Source organism: Nyctereutes procyonoides, unplaced genomic scaffold (assembly GCF_905146905.1).
Source record: "Nyctereutes procyonoides isolate TBG_1078 unplaced genomic scaffold, NYPRO_anot_genome, whole genome shotgun sequence".
NCBI classification, from domain to species: domain Eukaryota; kingdom Metazoa; phylum Chordata; class Mammalia; order Carnivora; family Canidae; genus Nyctereutes; species Nyctereutes procyonoides.
The window spans coordinates 13,089,020-13,111,438 of record NW_026575151.1 but is presented as its reverse complement, the minus strand read 5'-3'; the positions used below and the strand labels follow the sequence as shown (position 1 = coordinate 13,111,438).

At 37.4% G+C, this 22,419-nt stretch overlaps 1 protein-coding gene across 7 annotated transcripts in view; it reads right to left on the bottom strand.

Annotated features, from left to right (window-relative positions):
• The window catches only part of CDKL2 (cyclin dependent kinase like 2), a 50,353-nt gene extending 28,246 nt beyond the window's left edge, over positions 1–22,107 (bottom strand). For 6 of the 7 annotated variants that reach the window (XR_008662828.1, XR_008662829.1, XM_055313130.1 and 3 more), the window contains exons 1-3: positions 21,683–22,107; positions 17,691–17,889; positions 2,062–2,256 (exon numbers count right to left, since the gene is read on the bottom strand). Coding sequence is in view for 5 of the 7 variants with exons in the window: in XM_055313130.1 (XP_055169105.1) it covers positions 2,062–2,256; positions 17,691–17,858 (363 nt within the window). In the remaining 2 variants the exon portion in view is untranslated. The remainder of the gene's footprint in view (positions 1–2,061; positions 2,257–17,690; positions 17,890–21,682) is intronic. The other variant, XM_055313133.1, reaches the window with a different exon arrangement.
• Positions 22,108–22,419: the final 312 nt, after the last annotated feature.

Sequence of the window (22,419 nt, the reverse complement as noted above, 5' to 3'; positions counted from 1 at the left end):
TGTCTATGTCTTCCTCTGTGAGATTTCTCTTCATGTCTTTTGCCCATTTCATGATTGGATTGTTTGTTTCTTTGCTGTTGAGTTTAATAAGTTCTTTATAGATTTTGGAAACTAGCCCTTTATCTGATATGTTATTTGCAAATATCTTCTCCCATTCTGTAGATTGTCTTTGAGTTTTGTTGACTGTATCCTTTGCTGTGCAAAAGCTTCTTATCTTGATGAAGTCCCAATAGTTCAGTTTTGCTTTTGTTTCTTTTGCCTTTGTGGATGTATCTTGCAAGAGGTTACTGTGGCCAAGTTCAAAAAGGGTGTTGCCTGTGTTCTCCTCTAGGATTCTGATGGAATCTTGTCTCACATTTAGATCTTTCATCCATTTTGACTTTTTCTTTGTGTATGGTGCAAGAGAGTGGTCTAGTTTCATTCTTCTGCATGTGGATGTCCAATTTTCCCAGCACCATTTACTGAAGAGACTGTCTTTCTTCCAGTGGATCGTCTTTCCTCCTTTATCGAATATTAGTTGACCATAAAGTTCAGGGTCCACTTCTGGGTTCTCTATTCTGTTCCATTGATCTATGTGTCTGTTTTTGTGCCAGTACCACACTGTCCTGATGACAACAGCTTTGTAGTACAACCTGAAATCTGGCATTGTGATGCCCCCAGATATGGTTTTCTTTTTTAGAATTCCCCTGGCTATTCGGGGTCTTTTCTGATTCCACACAAATCTTAAAATAATTTGTTCTAACTCTCTGAAGAAAGTCCATGGTATTTTGATAGGGATTGCATTATACGATCACACACATTTTAAAATGTGATTTAAAAATATTTGGTAAGGGGTGCCTGGGTGGCCCAGTCAGTTAAGCATCTGGCTTCAGCTCAGGTCATGATCCAGGGTCCTGAGATCAAGCCCAGCATCAGGCTCTGCTCAGCAAGAAGTCTGCTTCTCCCTCTCCCTCTGCCATTCCCCCTGCTCTCTGACTCTATCTGACTCTATCTGCCAAATAAATAAAGTCTTTAAAAAATATATTTCATAAAACTGGCAGAATCAGGGTGTCTGTCTGGCTCAGTGGTTTAGCACCTGCCTTCAGCTCAGGGCGTAATCGTGGATCCCGGCCCCGGGATCGTGTATCACGTGGGGCTCCCTGCACAGAGCCTACTTCTCCATCTGCCTGCATCTCCCTTTCTCTGTGTCTCTCATGAATAAACAAATAAAACCTTAAAAAAATGAACTGGGCAGAATCAATGTGTTGAGTTATTTATTTTATACTTACAAGTGTCATTTCACCTACAGGTGCTTTTATATGATTCTCAAAGGATATAAAATTATTGTGATAGACAATAGAGTAAAAGCAGGGATTTTCATATTTCACAACTAGGCAAGAGAATCTGAACTTAAAATTTGTGCTTTTCACTTAGCAAATGTCACCTAAAAAACAAAAAACATGGGGCTCCTGGTGGCTCAGTTTCCGCTTGGGTCATGATCCCAGGGTCCTGGGAATAAGCCCTGCATCTGGCTCCCTACTCAGTGGGGAGTCTGCTTCTCCCTCTCTCTGCTACTGCCCCAGCTTGTGTGCTCTCTCGCTGGCTTACTCTCTCTCTCTCAAACAAATAAAATCTTAAAAAAAAAGAGGCAAACAAATAATTTAATATGCATAGCTGAAGTATTTAAAGTTGAAGTGTACTGATGTCTGCAACTTATGCATAAATAAATAACACAGGTTAATGGGTAGATAAATGAATGACTACATGAATAAATGTCATATAGCAAATACAGTAAAATGTTAACAGGTAAAGAATCCATGTGGTAGTTGTGTGGGTGGGTATTCATGTACACTCTATTCATGTACACTCTTTCACTTTTCAATATAAACTAAAATTTTTATAATAAAATGTTGGAGGAAAGACCACATTATGATGAAACATGAAAATTGGCAAATATCAAAGTAACACTGTTCATTCAATTATTTGACTGGTCCAAACTTCAGGCTAGGCAAGTGTCTCATTAAGTGATGATATCTGGTAAGTTAATTGTTGGCAAAATAATTATTTAAACTAAACACTTACATTGTGACTGTGACAAAATCCAATTCCATTAATAATCTGAAACAAATACTTTTGAACCAGTTGGTAGTCTAGTCCATTGGGAAAGAGCTCCAAGTCATCAAGAATTGTATGGTCAATAAATTCAAAGACTAGGTACCATCGTTTTTTTTTCTTACACACTTCCAACAGATTCACCAGATTTTCATGCCTCAGTTGCTGTTGTAAAAAAAAAATGCAAAATCATTTTTACAACATCAAATTATTTAGCAATAAGTCACAATATAAAATCTTAGTGTGGGACGCCTGGGTGGCTCAGGGGTTGAGTGCTTGCCTTTGGCTCAGGGCATGATCCTGCGGTCTGGGATCAAGTCCCACATCAGGATCCCTGCATGGAGCCTGCTTCTCCCTCTACTTCTGTCTCTGCGTCTGTGTGTGTGTGTGTGTGTGTGTGTGTGTTTCTCATGAATAAATAAACAAAATCTTTAAAATATATTTTTTATATTTATACATATAAATATGTATTTTGAATATATATATATATATATATATATATATATATATATATATATTCTGGTCTTTCAATTATAGTTAAAAGACCATACTGTCCAATTCTCCTCTCAGAGAATAAAACCAAGAAAAAGCTCTATCTTTGATAAAACTAAGCAGGATCTATGACCCCCACTACAGCAAATGAGGTGAGACTGACAAATGTAGTCAAGGTCAAACAGAAGTTTAGGAAGATACCAAGAGCCTGTGGTTAAAAAGCTGGTAGAGCAGAGTAATCCAAAATTGGTTACATAACCCAAAAAGGAAAAACAAAAACAAAAAACTCCTTCTTTGATTAGTAGGAACAAGATTCATGGACTGTCAGTGAAAGCAACCCTAGAACTGAATGGTACCAAGGAACAGCAGGGAAGGGAGGCCTGAATAATCACACAGAAACTCATTTGCTGGAAGCAATCTCTTGGTAAGGCCAAATGTAAGGCAAAACAACTCATTGTGAGCAAACCAGCAAATGCAAGGATAACGGAAGTCAATCCCACAAATCAAGCTTGCATTGTAAGGAACATCACTGTGAACCATGGTGGATTTCTGCTAGACTGGAACAAGATCACAGCTTGTCCCCCAAATGAACCTTCTATAAATAGCTAGTCCAGGAATGGCTCACTTTGTTACAAGATAAGAAATAATCAAAAAGAAACCAATCTAGGATCTATTCAAAGTGACTTTAAGAAAGGAGGAAAGACAGAGAAGGAAACAGAAATGGTGGATGAACATTCATCTGAAAATGTTGCCGTGATGAAAGGGAAAGAAACCACTAGAACACAGCCCTGAAAACCTTCAATCAAAGAGAGATCTAGGAAATTTATACCCAACAAAATTGCCATTCAAGTAAAAGATGACAGCAAAAAATTTTGAAGGTGAACAGTGAATCCATTAGTGTGGGACTAAGTCTTAGACAAATGTTGGCATCATGGTCACAAAACAGAAGGTGAATATTTAAAACCCAACAGGCACTAATGATATTACTAACAAATTTTGAAGAAATAAGATACAAACAAAAGTGTATATATGCTGATTTCCTTGTCAGTGGGTCAGAATTATATTTTCAACCTGAAATTTTAAATTATAAGACATAATTAAAGGTTTAATGGTAAACAGTAAGATAAATAAGATGTCTTCGAAAATCAGATGAGTTAAAAAAAATAATAAAAGAAAAAAAGAAAAAAGTCAGATGAGTAAGTGGAGAGAAAAGGAAACAGAAACATAATAATTACTTTACAAAGGATTAAGTATATTACAAATGCTATAGTTATAAAGGTAACAAATAGTAAAATATAAAACCTTTCTAAATTACCAAAGGAAACTAATCAATATTTTAAAAATAATTCAAAGATTATATAGAAAATATTTTTAAAGGTGTACTAAAACGGTATATTATAAATACTAATAACAAATATTTATATGCTCCTTACTATGTTCCAGACACTATTCAATCATAAAAACCTATAAAATAGGTACCATTATTATTTTGTTTTATAGGGGAGGAAACCAAAGCACACAGAGATTAAGTAACTTGTCCAAGATCACATAGCAGTAATTGTCAAAGGCAGAATTAGAACCTAGTCACTGTGCCCTCTGTCTTTTCCTGAAAACGTTTCATTTTTCTTTAGTTATCCTTCATGTCCAGAATGTATGCCATGTAAGCACATCCAGACTTGCAGCTGATTTGAATGTAAAATATTTAGATTTCTTACTCTTAACCACTAAGCCATAATGACTCTTAAAAGGGAAAAAATGATAATTAGACTGTACTTGTCTGTTACATCATAACTGTAAATGGGCTAAACTCATCTATTAAAATAAAAGATTGCAGATTGAATCACAAAGCACTTTCCAAATATATCACTGGTTAAGTGAATTAAGGTGTATCCATACAATGAAATAAACTGCAGCAATTAAAAAGAAAAAAGAAGTTTTATGTCCACTGATACACAATAATCACTAAGATATATTAAGTGAAAAAAGTAAGAGGAAGGTCAGTGTGTAGAGTGTTGCGATTTGACATACACGCACATACTGCTCCATAGACATCCATATTTTTGTATATGAATAAAATCCCTCTGATGGATATAGAGGATATAGCTAAATAGCCAACATGCAAAGGTGGCAGGGAAAGTCATTCAAATTTTATAGCATATTTATGTGTTACCTTTTTAAAAATCAAGTAGATAAATAAATAAAATATGCATTAGTGTGTTAAAAGATAAACTGAAGCACATTAAAATTTATGTGGGATTATTTGATCAAACACCAATTTACACAGGGCATTATCAAACTGAAAGAAGTGCGGAGCACTCTAATGGTAGAAGCTAAAGAAAAGGCTTTCATAGAGCAGATGTGGAAGCAAAGTGAGGAAATTATCTGTTGGCTGTTTTGTATGTGGTTGCATCATTTGGGAAAGCCTACTTTGCTGTTGGTTAGTGGTTGTTTTTAAGTTACAATATTTTAACTGGAGCAGACTCACAAGTGAAAACCTTTGCAGGAACCAATGCCAAGGCAGGAAAACCTGAACTGTAATTGACAAATTACTGGATGCTCAGTGTGGACAAATCTAAAAGTTCAAAAACTCCAGAAGAACCCAGTCTCAGAGGGGCCCCACAATATTGTGAGATTTATCTCCAGGAGCTCAGCCAGATCCCCAAGGAAATTTTGGAGAAAACTCTCTTCCCCCTTCCATAGGAGGAAGAAAAGGGAGCCATTCTGAAATATGCCAGAGCTCTGTTCTTAACAAGGCCTACCATCAGCAAAAACTAGTTGAGCAGTGTCTAAGCAGCTGTGGTATTATCTAACTGGCCTGGGAAAGAGAAATATCCAACTTCATCCTACTCCAGCCATCCTGTCCCACCTAAGGCAGGGAGCAAAAAATGAGAAACACTTTCAAAGTTCACTCTCCAGAAGTATAAGTAGACTAAAAGACTGACACCTATCATAGGACTATAAAGCTCTTCCCCTCCCCCACACCTCAACTCCAGGTTACTAAAGCCTATTTACAGCAGTTCCTATTATCCAGGGCATCATGCCCAGCTATCAAGAAAATATTACAAGATATATCAAAAGGCAAAAAAAAAACAACTTAAAGACACAGAACAAGCATTGAAACCAGACATGGCAGGGGTGCCGGAATTAAAGCAACTATAATTACTATGCTAAGGGCTGTAATGAGGAAAGTCGACAGCATGCAATAACAGATGGCGATGGAACCAGAGATGAAAATCCTAAGAAAGAGCCAAAAAGAAATGCTGGAGGTAAAAAACACTAACAAAATGAAGAATGTCTCTGATGGGTTTGTTCATAGAGTAGACACACCTCAGGAAAGAATCTCTAAGCTAGAGGATATGTCATTAGAATTCTCAAAAACCAAAAAGGGAAGAATAAGGAAAAAAAAGACTATCCAAAGACTTCGAGACAACTATAAATGGTATAACATACATGTAATGAGAGTACCAGAAGGAGAAGAAAGAGAGAAAGAAACAAAGGAAATATTTGAAACAGTAACGATAGACAATTTCCTCAAAATTAATGTCAGATACTATATCACAGATCCAGGAAGCTCAGAGAACACCAAGCAGGATAAATGCAAGAGAAAAAACAAACAAACAAATGTTAGCATATCATTTTCAAAATATAGAAAATAAAAGATGATGAAAAAAATCCTGAAAGAAGCCAGAGGACAGAAGCATCTTACTTATGCAGAAACAAAGAATTACATCCAACTTCTCCTCAGAAACCACGCAAGCAACAAGAGTGCAGTGAAATATTTAAAGTAGTGATAGGAAAAAAAACACCAATCTAGATTTCTGTATACTGCAAAATAATCCTTCAAAGGTAAAGGAAAAATAGAGTTTCAGAGACAAACATAAATTGGGGAAATGTGTTGCCAGTGGACCTGCCTTGCAAGAAATGTTAAAAGAAATTCTTTATAGAGAAGGAAAAAATATAGGCCAGAAAATCTGATCTATATAAAGAAAGGAAAAGCATCAAAGGATTAAGTAAAGGTAAAATAAAAACTTTATTTTTCTTATTCTTAATTGACATAACAGTTTGTTCAAAATTACAATAGCAACAATGTATTTGACTATATATGCTTATGAATATATCTTATGTATGCATATGCTTAGGTATGCTTATATATAAGTGAGATGAATGGCAGCAATGATACAAAAGACAGGACGAAGGAATTAGGATTACTTTATTATTATACATTACTCGTATGAGTAATGAAGCGGTACAGTGTTATCCGAAAATGGATTCGGGTTAGTTGTAAATGTACGTTGCAAATTGTAGGGTAACACTTAAAAAAAAAAGTTTAAAAAGAACGATAACTGATACGCTAAGAAAGGAAGGAAAAAATGGAACCATATTAAATGCTCAATTACACCCACAAAAGGCAGTAAAAGAATAGGAGACAAATACAGAACAAGGGCAACAAATTGAAAAGAGTAACAAATATGGTAGATAGTAACTCAGCTATATCAATAGTCAGTTTGAATGTCAATGACCTAAATGTACCAATTAAAATACACACATTATCAGAACAGATCAAAACACACAACCTTACTATAAGTAACCTACAAGAAATACACATTATGTATAAAAATACATGCAAATTAAAAGTAAATGGATGGAGGGGCACCTGGCTGGCTCAGTCAGTAGAGTTTGCAACGCTTGTTCTCAGGGTTATGAGTCTGAGCCTCATGGTGGGTGCAGAGATTACTTAAAAATAAAATCAAATAAAATCTTTAGGGATGCCTGGGTGACTCAGCAGTTGAGCATTTGCCTTTAGCTCAGGGTGTGATCCTAGTCCCGGGATCAAATCCCATATCAGGCTCCCTGTGAGGAGCCTGCTTCTCCCTCTGCCTGTGTCTCTGCCTCTCTCTCTCTCTCTCTCTCTGTGTCTCTCATAAATAAATAAATAAATAAATAAATTCTTTTAAAAATAAATAAAAGAAAATCTTTAAATAAATAAGCTAAATTAAATGGGTGAAGAAAATACACCACACTAATCAAAATAAAGCAAGAGCAGTCATATTAATTCCAGAATAAGCCAAACTACCAAGTAAGAAAGGTTATCAATGATAAAAAGGGTATTACATAATGAAAAGGGTGTTTATTCTCCAAAGAGACATAACAATTCTTAATATGTATGTGCCTAACAACAGAACATCAAACTATATGAAACTGATAGAAACTATAAAAACTGATAGAACTGCAGGGAGAAATAAACAAATCCACTATCATAGTTGGAAACATCAACCATTCCTCTCAGAAATAGACCCAACAGGTAGAGAATCAGTAAGGACACAAAGTTGAATTCAACACCACCACCAACACCATCAACCAACTTCATATATTTGACATAATCTACAGATCTATAGATTATCCAACAGCAGAATTCATGTATTTTTCAAGTTCAAATGGAACATTCACCAAGACAGACCACATTGTAGGCCACAAAACACATCTTAACAAATTTAAAATAATAGAAATCATACAGTCTTTGCTCTTGTGCCATAATGGAATTAAACTAGAAATCAGGAGCTCCTGGGTAGCTCAGCAGTTAAGCATCTGCCTTTGGCTCAGGGCATGATCCTGGGGTCTGGGATCAAGTTCCACATCAGGCTCCTTGCAGGGGGCCTGCTTCTCCCTCTGCCTGTGTCTCTGCCTCTCTTCCTCTGTGTCTCTCATGAATAAATAAATAAAATCTTTAAAAAAATAAACTAGGAATCAATAACAAAAAGATAACTGGGAAATTCTAAAATATATGGAGATTAAACAATACACTTCTAAAATGAAAATATCAGTTATGAGTTCCACCTTTCTCTTTCCCTCTCTTTCTTTGTGCTTTTATTTTTAAAAGTCAATGACTACATGTGGTAGGAGTGGGTAACACACCAACTCTCCTATTGAGAATTCTTAAGAAGTTGGACAAATGCAATTCTTGATTTCCAAGTTGAGTATAGAGCTTACTTAAAATTTTTTGAGGGAACTTGAAATCAGAAAAAGTAATAGAGCAGATTTAGAACCAAATAAAAATTTTAGACCAGAAAAGTATAATAATTTCTGTTTACAATAACAATAGACTACATAATTTCTAACAACTCTCATACTCGGTACTAGTAACATAAAAATATTACTCAGAACAAAAATATAAAATCACTATTCTAAGGGACAAGAGAAATAAGACAGTAAAGCATATCTAGATTAGGATCTTTTTTTTTTTTTAAGATCTCTTTTATTTATTCATGAAAGACACAGAGAGAGAGGCAAAGACACAAGCAGAGGGAGAAGCAGGCTTCATGAAGGGAGCCCAATGTGGACCCGATCCCAGGACCCTGGGATCATGACCTGAGCCAAAGGCAGATACTCAACTACTGAGCCACCCAGCTGCCCCTAGACTAGGATCTTGAAGACAGAGACCCAGGGCAGTGAGCTAAGCAATTAGAGTTGTGTTGTTTTGTTTTGTTTGTTCTGTTTTGTTTTGAAACCTAGAAACATACCAATTCAGAGAGAAGATTAAGAGTTTGAGTGGCACTTTTGACAATCTTGGGGCTTAACATAATAGTGATTGGTGTCCAGGGCCCATCAAGGTAAAAAGAAGGGGTACAGCCTGATTAGATCCTTTCACTTTGGGTTGGCCCTAAAAGTCCACAAACTATAAGGCTGAATAATAAATAGGCATTCTCATGGACTACAATTCAAATTCAAATAATGTAAATTCCTCAAATTAGATTAAGATGATGATACAATGTTAAGTTTCCTGGAGTGCCCTCAAGAGCCTCAATAGAAGCAAATGTTACTCCTCTCAGGGGAATGATCTCATCCCGAGACTCAAGCTATGTGTACAAATTTAAAAATTAATATAGGCATATCCAGAAGTTAATTTAATAAAAAAACAAATGAAACAAAAAAACAATAGAGATAAAAATATGAGAGATCCAGATAATTAGGTGCTAGATACAGACTATAGAAAAGACTAATTTAAATAGTCAAGAAAGCACTATGAAGAGTTTTGGCAGCAAACTGGAAACTATTTTAAAAATCCAATGGAAAAAAAATCCAATGAAAATACTAGAATTAAAAATATATTTTTAATAAAGAAATCAATGCTTAAGTATAAAAGTAGATTGGGGGGCACCTGGGTGGCTCAGTGGTTGAGCCTTTGGCTCAGGTTGTGATACTGGGGTCCTGGGATCAAGTCCCACATCAGGCTCCCCACAGGAAGGCTGCTTCTCCCTCTGCCCATGTCCCTGCCTCTCTCTCTCTCTGTGTATTTCATGAATAGATAAATAAAATCTTTTTTAAAAAAGTAGATTGAAAATAGTTGAAACAGAATTACTGAATTGGAGGATTAGTCAGAAGAAAACATCTAGAATGAAGCAGGGAAATATGAAAGGTTGAAAAACAAAGAATAAGACATATGGGGAGAGGTCTAATATATGAAACTGAATTCTTTTTTTTTTTTTAGATTGTATTTATTTATTTGAGAGCAAGAGTGTGAGAGCATGGTGGGAGCGGGGGTGGGCGGGGCACAGAGAGAGAAGCAGGCTCCCCGCTGAGCAGGACCCCAGGATCATGAGCCCCGTGGAAGGCAGACAGCCTTCTGCTCAATGGACTGAGCCACCAAGGTGCCCTGAAACTGAATTTTTAAATGGGGAAGAGAGAATAAGACAGTAGAAATACATGAAACAATAATAGCTAGGAATCTTCTGCAAGTGACAAATGACATTTTACAGATACAAGAGACAAAAATTCAAAACAAATAAATACCAAAAAACCCATATCAAACCATACTACTGTAAAATTGCTGAAAATCAAATCAAAGAGAAAACCTTAATGCATCCAAAAGAAAAAAAAACATACTAAGAAATATCTGACATTTCAATAGAAGGAATGAAAACCAGAGGAACAGTGGAATGATATCTTGAACACACTGAATTTAATGAACTGCCAATTTAGAATTCTATATGTGGTGGAAACAACCTTTAAACAGAAACTAAAATAAGGACGTTTTTCAGACAAACAAAAATGGACATTTCTTACCAGTGGATCTGCTTTAAAGAAAATAAAAGATATGTTTTAAATACAAGGGAAATGATTCTAGACAGAAGCTCAGAAATGTAAGAATGTTTGATGAGTAATGGGAAGGGTAAATATTAAATATATCCTAATAAATACTGACTGAACAATTTTGGGGAGGGATTTAACTCTATATAGAATTAAAATACATAGCAGGGATATCACATATATCTGTAGTGATTCACTAGAGTGAATATGACTGTGAGATACTGGCACAAACTTAGACAAATAGACCAATGGAACAGAATAAAGAGTAGAAAAGCCACCACTACATATAAGAACATATGGCAAATGAGGAATTCAGAGCAATGGAGAAAAGATGGTATTTTCAATCACTGTTTGTGGAACAACTGGACATCTAATTTACTTTACTTATTTTTCCTTTACTGGAAAAGATATGGGAAAAGATATTTTTCCAGTAAAGGAAAAATAAGACTTGACTGTGCCATACACCATAATTAAGATCCATTCTAGATTTATTGAAATATAAATACAAAAACCAAAGCTATTAATTTTCTAAATGATAGTATAGAAGGATACCTTAATCTCTAAGTAATAAAATACTTCTTAAGTAGATATAAATGGCACCAACCATTAAAGAAAATATTTAAAATTTGACTACACTGAAATTAACAACTACTGTTGAGTAAAAGATAACATTAAGAGAGTGAAAAGAAAGCTTTTATGAAAATAATAAGTAAAATTAAACTATAGTGGTTAATAATGCATGTTTATTTAGTAAATGTGTGTGTGGGAGAATCATGGAAGCAATAAACATGCAAGTCAGGACAGTGTTTATCTTAAAGGAGAAGGCTAGAGTGACTGGGATAGGACAAGAAAGGGGTTGTTGGTAGTGTTTTATTTGTTGACCTGGTGGTGGTTCTATGCACGTTTGCTTTCCAAATTTTAAGTAGCCAGAAAACAAAACTAACTTATGCGGGTTAAAATTAGGATAGCTTGGGGCGCCTGGGTGGCTCAGCGGTGGAGTGTCTGCCTTCAGCTTGGGGAGTAATCCTGGAGTCCTGGGATCGAGCCCCACATCAGGCTCCCTGCATGGAGCCTGCTTCTCCCTCTGCCTGCGTCTCTGCCTCTCTCTCTCTCTCTCTCTCTCTCTCTCTCATAAATAAATAAATAAAAATCTTAAAAAAAAAGAAAAAAGAGCAGCCAATTGGACTGACACCTGACTTCCCGAGAGCCACAATGGAAGCTGGAGGAAAACAATGTCACTTTCACTTACTGAAAGAAAATAACTGCCAACCTAAAATTCCATGCACAATAAAAATATCTTTCAGGGATGACAGCAAAAAAGACACTTTTATGCAAACTAAAATTGAAATATTTTGTCTACAGTAGATCCTCACAGAAGGAAATCATAAATAATATACACCAAGAAGAAAAGAGATCCCAGGTAAATGGCCAGGGATGCAGAAGAAAAGGGAGAACAAAGAAAGTTATAGGTAAATATAAACCTAAATGAACAGTAAATAATAATTGTCTTGTGATATTTAAAAAATATGTAAGAGTTAATATTTGACAGTGTCCACATATAAGATGGAAGGGAATACCAGAGATAAGTATTTTTTTAAAGATTTTATTTATTTATTCATGAGACACACACACACACAGAGCGAGAAAGGCAGAGACACAGGCAGAGAGAGAAGCAGGCTCCATGCAGGGAGCCCAACATGGGACTTGATCCCGGGTCTCCAGGATCACGTCCTGGGCTAGGCGGCGCTAAACCGCTGGGCCACCAGGGCTGCCCCAGAGATTGTAAGTATTGTAAGGATTTATATTACCTAGAAGAAGAATACAAGTATTGAATAATGTTAGACTTCAACATTATTCTATGTTAACCACTAAAAAATGAGAAATGTGTATAATTTTCAAATTATTAGAGGGAAATAAAGAAATGATAAATACAATTAATCCAAAGAAAGAAAAGAAAAAGAAATACATGGGGCACCTGAGTGGCTCTGTCCGTTTAGTGTCCACCTTCAGCTCAGGTCATGATCTCTGGGTCCTGGGATCGAGCCCCACATTAGGCTCCCTGCTTAGCTGGGAGTCTGCTTCTCTCTCTTCCTGTACCCCTCCCCCTGCTTGTGCTCTCTTTCTTTCTCTCTCTCTCAAATAAATAAATAAAATCTTAATAAAAGAAAAAAGAAATACAAAAGCAGTAAGACAAATGGCACATATTAAGGTGGTAAATTTATATTGAAATATACCAGAAATTACATTATGTGTAAATAGACTAAATATTCCAAATAAAAGGCAAAGTTTGTCAAACAGGATAAAAAGCAAAATGTAAGCATATAATGTTTACAAGAGACTCATCCAAGCAAGAATTGAGAAACCTTGAAAGTAAAAATGTATAAAAAGATATACTATGCCAACACTAAACAAAATTAAACTAGTGTACCATTATTAGTTTCAGACAAAACAGACTTTTTCTTTTTTTTTTTCAAAACAGACTTTAAGACAAAACATTAACAAGTTATTTCATGATGATAAAACATTTGATTCAACATGAATCTATAATAATTCTAAATGTAATGCACTAATAACTTTTCTGTTTATAAAGTTAAACATTAAATGAACTACAATAAAATACAGACAAATCAATAATCTCAGAGGAAGATTTTAACATATTTCTTCTCAGTACTAGATAGAAAAAGCATTCCAAAAAATCAGTAATAATTTAGAAGATTTAAATAACACAATTAAACAAAGTTTACTTAATAGAATACTTTTCAAGCACACAAGGAATTTTTTTTAAAATTCATGACAGACACAGAGAGAGAGGCAGAGACACAGGCAGAGGGAGAAGCAGGCTCCAGGCAGGGAGCACGATGCTGGGACTTGATTCCAGAACTCCAGGATCATGCCTTGGGCCAAAGGCAGACACTTAAACACTGAGCCACCCCAGGCATCCCAAGGAATTTTTTTTCACTGACTTATACTCTGAACCAAAAGAGAAAGTATCAAAATATTTGAAAGGAATAAAATGTCACATAGTATATATTCAGATTACAAGAAATTATAGCAAAAGTAAATAGCAGGGGAGGGAACCCCGAAAATTTCCACATATTTAGAAATTAAGGAAATTTGGGGCACCAGGTGGCTCAGTCAGTTGATTGGCTGCCTTTGGCTCAGGTCATGATCCAAGGGTCCTGGGACTGAGCCCCACTTCTCTCTCTCTCTCTCTCTCTCTCTCTCTCAAATAAATAAGTAAAATCTTTTTAAAAAAATAGGATAGTTGTGACCTGGATAGAGGATGGAGCCTGAGCAGAGAGCCTGCTTCTCCCTCTGCCCTCCATCCACCACCCTGCTCTGCTTGCTCACTCTCTCTCTCTCTCAAATAAATAAATAAAATATTTTTAAGAAAAGAAATATAGGGGCATCTGGCTGGCTCTGTCAGTAAAGCTTGTAACTCTCAATCTTACGGACATGAGTTCAAGCTCCACATTGAGTGTAGAATTTACATAGAAAGAAAGAGAAAGAAGAAAGAAGAAGAAAGAAGAAGAAAGAAAGAAGGAAAGGAAAGGAAAGGAAAGGAAAGGAAAGGAAAGGAAAGGAAAGGAAAGGAAAGGAAAGGAAAGGAAAGGAAAGGAAAGGAAAGACCTCGAGAGCTTGTTTGTAGGTTCTGGCAAGAGAGCACAGCTCTTGACCAAAGAAGGATCCTCCTCTATCCAGGAAGGTGGTCCTCTTAGTCTGAGTGTACAACTTCAGGAGGGACACACATCGAGCCATAAGGGAGGAACTGGGACACCAACTCGGCCAGCCAGATCATCCAAGCCAACCCTTGTGATCAATGGGGTGACAGATGTCACAACCAGATCACCCTCACATACAACCCCTATCAAAATACCATCAACATTTTTCACAAAACTAGAACAAATAACCCTAAAATTTGTATGGAACCTAGAAAAGACCCCAAATAGCCAAAGAAATGTTGACAAAGAAAACCAAAGTTGGAGGCATCACAATGCCTGACTTCAAGCTGTATTACAAAGCTGTGATCATCAAGACAGTGCGGTACTGGCACAAAAACAGACACATAGATTAATGGGACAGAATAGAGAACCCAGAAATGAGCTCTCACTCTATGGTCAACTAATCTTTGACAAAGCAGGAAAAAATATCCAATGGGAAAAAAAGACATTCTTCAACAAATGGTGCTGGGAAAATTAAGACAGCCCCATGCAGAAGAATGAAACGGGGCCACTTTCTTACACCATACATTAAAATAAACTCAAAATGGATGAAAGACCTAAATGTGAGACAGGAATCTATCCAAATCCTAGAGGGAAACATAAGCAGAAAACCTCTTTGACCTCGGCTGCAGCAACTTCTTGCTAGACAAATCTTCAAAGGTAAGGGAGGGGACACTTGGGTGGCTCAGTAGTTCAACATCTCCCTTTAGCTCAGGTCATGATCCTGGGGTCCTAGGATTGAGTCCTATATCAGGCTCCCTGCAGGAAGCCTGCTTCTCCCTCTTCCTGTGTCTCTGCCTCTCTCTCTGTGTGTCTCTCATAAATAAATAAATAAATAAATAAATAAATAAATAAATAAATAAATAAATAAATAAAATATTTAAAACAAAAAAGTCAAGGAAAACAAAAGCAAAAATGAACTATTGGGACTTCATCAAGATAAAAAGCTTTTGCATGGCAGAGGAAATAGTCAACAAAACTAAAAGAAAACCTACAGAATGGGAGAAAATATTTGCAAATGTCTTATAAGATAGAGGGCTAGTATCTAAAATCTATAAAGAACTTATCAAACTCAACATCCAAAAAACAAAAAATTCAGTCAAGAAATGGGGAGAAGATATGAGCAGACATTTCTCCGAAGAAGACATACAATTAGCAATAGTCATGCCTTCGATAAACCTGTGGCTACGATACTGTCACTGCGCAAAGCTCGAAGAAGACATACAAATGGTCAACAGACACATGAAAAAATGTTCAACATCACTTGGCATCAGGAAAATACAAATCAAAAAAAAAAAAAAAAGGAAAATACAAATCAAAACCACAATGAGCTACCACCTCACACCAGTCAGAATGGCTAAAATTAACAACTCAGGAAACAATAGATGTGAGCAAGGATGCGGAGAAAGGAGAACCCTCTTACACTGTTGGTGGGAATGCAAACTGGTGCAGCCACTCTGGAAGATAGTATGGAGATTCCTCAAAAAGTTTAAAATAGGGGCACTTGGGTAGCTCAGTCAGTTAAATATCTGCCTTCAGCTCAGGTCATGATCCCAGGATCCCTCTACAGCTCCCTCTGCTTGTGTGTGCTCTCTCTCAAATAAATAAATAATTTTTTTTAAAAAAGTCAAAAATAGAGCTACCTGATGACCCAGCAATTACACTACTAGGTATTTATCCAAATGATACAAACATAGTGATTTGAAGGGGCACCTGTAGCCCAACATTTATACCAGCAATATCCATGATAGCCAAACTATAAAAAGAGTCCAGATGTCTATTGACAGATGGATAAAGAAGATGTGGTAAATATATAATGGAATATTAGTCAACCATCAAAAAGAATGAAATCTTACCATTTGCAACGACATGGATGGAACTAGAAGGTATCATGTTAAATGAAATAAATCAGAGAAAGACAAATATCATATGATTTCATGCATATGTGGAATTTAAGAAACAAAACAGATGAACACGGGGAAAGGAAGATAAAATAAGACAAAAACAGAGTGGAAGAGAAACCATAAGAGACTCTTAACTATAGGAAACAAACTGAGGGCTGCTAGAGGGGAGGTGGGTGAGAGGATGGGGTAAGTGGATGATGAGAACTAAGGAGGGCATGTGATGTGATGAGCACTGGTTATTATATGCAACTAATGAATCACTAAATTCTACTTCTGAAACTAGTAACACACTATACGTTAATTAAACTGAATTTAAATTAAATTTTAAAAGAACTACAAAATAGAGAAGATCAAACATTGATTCTTTCTAAAGATAAATAAAATTGATAAACTTTTGGTGAGACTGATTAGAGAGAGATCACATATTGGGCCTGAGATTCACAAAGGTTTGCTTGCAAAGTGAGCTCTTGGTTGGCACTTGGGAACTTGGATTTCATGAAAGTTCCCTTCATTTCCAGAACTGATAAAGTGGCTCAATGTGCAAAAAAAAAAAAAAAATGTTGTTGGGATCCCTGGGTGGTGCAGCGGTTTGGCGCCTGCCTTTGGCCCAGGGCGCGATCCTGGAGACGTGGGATCGAATCCCACGTCGGGCTCCCAGTGCATGGAGCCTGCTTCTCCCTCTGCCTGTGTCTCTGCCTCTCTCTCTCTCTCTCTCTCTGACTATCATAAATAAATAAAAATTTTTTAAAAATGTTGTTTATGCTGAATATCTGTATTCCTTCTGGGATTCTGGAATTTTGGTATGAGCCAGGCAGAGGGTGTCTACATGAACATCCCCCAGTAAAAACCCTGGACACTGAATCTACTGAATTTCCTTGGTTAACAATATTTCACATATGTTGTCACAGCTCATTTTGGTAAAAAAATAAGTGTGTTCAGTGGGACTCCACTGGAAGAGGATTCTTGGAAACCAGTGTGACTAGTTTTCTCTGGAATTCACCCCATGTGCCTTTTCCTTTGCTGATTTTGCTTTGTATCCTTTCACTATAATAAATCACAGCCATAAGTACAACTAAATGATGAGTGCTCTGAGTCCTCATATTGAGTCATAGATGATGGAGTGGTCCTTAGGACCCCCAACGCAGATGATAGATAATATATTGATCGATAGGCAGATAGATACAGAAAGAAGCAACAAATAATTTAAAAATCATGTTTACAGTCATAGGATAAATTGAATATGCATATACAATAATTTTATTTGTTTATTGACAAAAAAAATTTATATCTTAAATCTTGGTATGGAAATTAATGTAAAAACAGTAATTTTTCTCTAAAAATGTAATCTTGATCAAGAAACAACTAATTTTTTAACTCAATATTGATACTTACTCACCTTTAGTAACTTGATTTCTCGCATAGCAATTTTTTTAACCATTTTGTCATCATCACTTTCTAAGAACTTCTTGATGGCCACAATTCTTCCACTATCTTTATTCCTACACTTCATCACCATCCCATAGCTCCCTTCTCCAACCAATCCTAGGTTCTCATATTTTTCCATTTTGATTCAAAAACAGTCGGAATTCTTCTTGCTGTGGGAGTCAAAACATAGAGTTAATAATGTTGAGTACATTAATTTCCTCCACCTTTCCAGTAAATTAATTCTTCCCCACTTGTTTTCCATATTAGAGTAGTCACTGTGTCAATGGCTGTTCTGTTCTGACTCACTATTTCTTACTATTTCCGCATCTAAGCTATGTTTTCAGATTATTTCATATAGATATTTCATAATAGACAAGAATTAAAGCCATTAAATTTAAATTATTAGATGCCATGTTAATGAAATTCTATATATTTTTTCTATATATTTTTGATACAGATAGAACAATGCTTGAACTATCATAAACAGCAATTATAGCTTACTTTAGAAAAACACAATTTCTTTTCACTCAGAGGTGAAAAAGCACAAATGAGTTTTATTTTGTTTTTTAAGATTTTATTCTTAAGTAATCTCCACACCCAAGTGGGACTCCCACTCACAATCCGGAGATCAAGAGTCACTCATCCTACCAACTGAGCCAGCCAGGGGCCCCAGTGAGTTTGGTTTTAGTGAAGACCAAATTTATTTATTTATTTACATCAGATTTTAAAAAGCAAAGTTGAGGGGCACCTGAGTGGCTCAATCGGTTGAGCAACTGCCTTCTCTCAGGTCATGATCCCAACTCCCAGGATTGAGCCCCACATTGGTCTCCCTGCTCCCTGGGGAAGTTGCTTCTCCCTCTGCCCCTCGCCCAGCTTGTGCTCTCTCTCTCATTCGCTCTCTCTCTCTCTCTCTCTCTCTCAAATAAATAAAATCTTAAAAAAAAAAAAAAGCGAGGTTGAGGGGCGTGTGAGTTGCTTAGTTGGTTAAGCAATGAACTCTTAGTTTCCACTCAGGTCATGATCTCGTGGGTTGTGGGATTGAGCTCCAAAGTCAGGCTCAGAGTGAGGGGTGGGGGGAGGGTGGTTCCCTCCCTCTGCCCCTCCTCTCACCTATACTTTCTCTCTTTCTCTCAAATAAATAGATAAATCTAAAAAAAAGCAAAATTGAAAAATTTTATGCACTTTCTACTCAGTTGGGAAAAATATTTGTTCACAAAATTATCACTTACTTACTTACCAAGTTAACAGTAAGAAACTTTGATAAACTATTTTTCTTTACTTCTCTTATGATAGTAATTAAATTCCCATATTGAATTTACAAAATAACAATGACATCACAGTTTATAACCAAATTGTTTAAAAATTAAGTTTTAGTAGTACCAAATACAATATTTCAAAAATCCTTTTAATGATTATGCAGTGTAAATGGAGTGTAACCTGAATTTTGTGTTTAGAATTCTTTGACATCTCATTATCTGACATTTTTTTGGGTAAGAGCAATACTAGTAATGACTGATGAAGTATCAGCAATCATTCCACTACATATTTTGGTATAGAAAAAAACTTTTCAGTTCAAATACAGATAGATTTTAATTCACAAGTCTTGACTGTCATGGAATATAAAAACTAATAAACAGGGCAGCCCGGGTGGCTCAGCAGTTTAGCGCTGCCTTCAGCCCAGAGCATGATCCTGGAGACCCGGGATCCAGTCCCACCTCGGGCTCCCTGCATGGAGCCTGCTTCTCCCTCTGCCTGTGTCTATGCCTCTCTTTCTCTCTCTGTGTGTCTCTCATTAATAAATAAATAAAATATTAAAAAAAAAAAACACACACACACTGATAACTCCACGGGGACACTTGGGTGGCTCAGTGGTTGAGCGTTCGCCTCTGGCTCAGGGCATGATCCTAGACTCCGGGGATTGAGTCCCACGTCAGGCTCCCTGCATGCATCCTGCTTCTCCCTCTGCCTGTGTCTCCATAAATAAATAAAAATCTTTTAAAATTTTTTTAAAAAATAGAAAAGAGATTTCCTTAGCTTGCTACCATAGCTCCAAACAGTCCCCCTTCCTAGGTCCACCTCTCATCTCTGTTTTTCCACCCGTAAAATCAGCTGTTGGATAGTCCCAGTTATGGAATACAAGGGGAAAAAAAAAAAAGGATGCCCGGATGGCTCAGTGGTTAAACTCTGCTTTGGGCTCAGGGCGTGATCCTGGAGTTCAGGGATCAAGTTCCACATCAGGCTCCCCATAGGGAGCCTGCTTCTCCCTCTGCTTGTGTCTTTGCCTCTCTCTTGGTGTCTCTCATGAATACATAAATAAAATCTTAAAAACAATACAAACAAACAAAACCAACTCCATGGGGCATGTGGGTAGCTCAGTCAGTTAAGCATCTGCCTTTGCTTTGGGTCATGATCCCAGAGTCCTGGGACTGAGTCCCACATTGGGCTCCCTGCTCAGCAGAGAGCCTGCTGCTCTATCTCTGCTGCTTCCCCTGCTTGAGCGCTCTCTCTCTCTCTCAAACAAATAAATAAAATCCTAAAAAAAAAAAAAAAAAAAAAAAAAAGGCCAGGGAAGGCTGGGTGGCTCAGCAGTTGAGCATCTGCCTTCAGCTCAGGGAGTGATCCTGGGATCCTGCATCTGGCTCTTCGCAGGGAGCCTGCTTCTCCCTCTAACTAGGTCTCTGCCTCTGTGTGTGTGTGTCTTTTGTGAATAAATAAATAAAATCTTAAAAAAAGGCTAATAAACTCCAAAGTTAAATTTACTTAATTCTGATTTTGAAATTAAATTCCAGAAGCAAAGAATAAAAAATATTTATCCTAATCCCAATATGGTTCTAAAAGTTTTGGGAGAAAAAAATAATCTTTCAGTAACTATATATTCAAATGATGATTCATAGCTGATTTTTTAACGTAAAAATATAAAAACACTCATTCATAAAACATAGAAAGTCATCTGTCCATTAATTGTGTCCTTATGGCAATCTAAAACTAATTTACCCAGATTGTGAATTGTGATGTTTTATTTGCTTCCCTATTAGTACACTGATAACAAAGACAAAACAAATACGCTTTTTGTTCTAGCAAACTGATAATCCAGTGTGTATACATTTTCATCAGTTTACCTTAATAATTTAGGGTTTTATTATATATATATATATATGCATAGATATACGTGGAAGATCAGAATTATTTCATATTTTACCACTAGCTTTGATAGTAGGTTCTATAAACTGTTTACAGAGCAGTGTCCACAATGTTAACTTTGCACATATTTGACATATTAACTTCCATTTGACATTTTTAACTATTTTAAATAAAATGTCTGTTTGAAAAAGAGATTCTCGATGTAATTCTATCTTGGCTTTCCTGAACTTTTTTCCCCTTCCATTAAGACAGCATATTTTATTAAGGACTAGACTTTAGGTTTACCGTGCCAAGAACAAAAAGAGCTGGACTCTGTAACCTCGATCGTTTTTAAACATTTTGCAGTTGGTGTCCTCAGTATTTGAAAATGCAAAGTGAACAAAACTTAAGCATGTCTAAGATATTCTGAAGCCTATCTAACAAGCTAACATTAAGCAAGTTGGCCACTCCAAGCTTATTCTGGAAACCCATTCAGTCACAGTACATCGAACACGACTGTATTTTCAAGTGGCACGGCCCACAAATACCTTAGAAGTATCACAGCTTAAAAAGCCACTGGTTTCCTGAAACAGTTGCTCATAAACTACAATCTTTCATGCCTTCTACTCCTGTGTGTAAGGGTAATAAAACCTAAAAAAAAATGCCTTGGCAATTGGCAATGCGGTATTTCTGGACGTGTGCCATGTAAGCATATGGTTCTAATACCAACAATCATATAATAAAAATAATGCTAACACTGTATTTTGTTAAAGACAAACAAACATTGAAATCTATCACAGATCAAAGAACGAAATAATAAAAGCTTTTTAAAAATATACTTACTGTTTCGAAAGACCCAAAGATCGTCAACTTGGAAACAAATTTGAGGTGAAATGCATCTGTCTCTCAGGTGTAAGAGACGCTGACTAGCAAACTAGCAGTTCCAGAGCGGTGTGGTTCCTGGTGTGGACACGGTCGCGGGTCCTAGGCGAAGCGGGCAGGGAGGCAGCCTGGCCTCCGCCCGCCGCAGGCTCACACTCAGGACCGCGGGCCGCATGCTGCAGTCGCCGAGGCAACGACCTCCCTCGGCCCCGAGCACGGGTACAGGCTCCGGAGATCAGCCCAGGTCCGAATGCGTCCGCGGCAGGCACCAACACGCCTGTTAAGGCCAAGGCGGGTAAAGAAATTAGCTGGGCGCGAGGACACCTGCCCCCAGCTCGCAAGGTGCCCAGGCCCCGGGTCCGTGAACCTGCGCGGCTCCAGCAGGCGCTGGGCGGACGCGTCCGCCCCCGAGCCGCGAGGGGGCGGTCCTCCCCGCCCGGCCCCGCCCAGGTGCGCCCAGCCTCCGGGTTCTGATTGGCCGGCCCTGTCGTCACGAGCTACGATTGGCTCAGCGCCCACCACCCTGCCCCCTCCGCCCGGGGCTTGGCCACCTTCTGTCGCCTTGGCGCAGACGCCGGCGCCCGCGCGTGCTTGGATGCCCAAGTAGGAGCGCCCCTTTCTGCCTTTGCTGGGACACTTCTTGCAGCTGAGGGCAACAGGCGATTCCCGGGCTCGTGGAGAGGCTAAAAGCGGGGGGG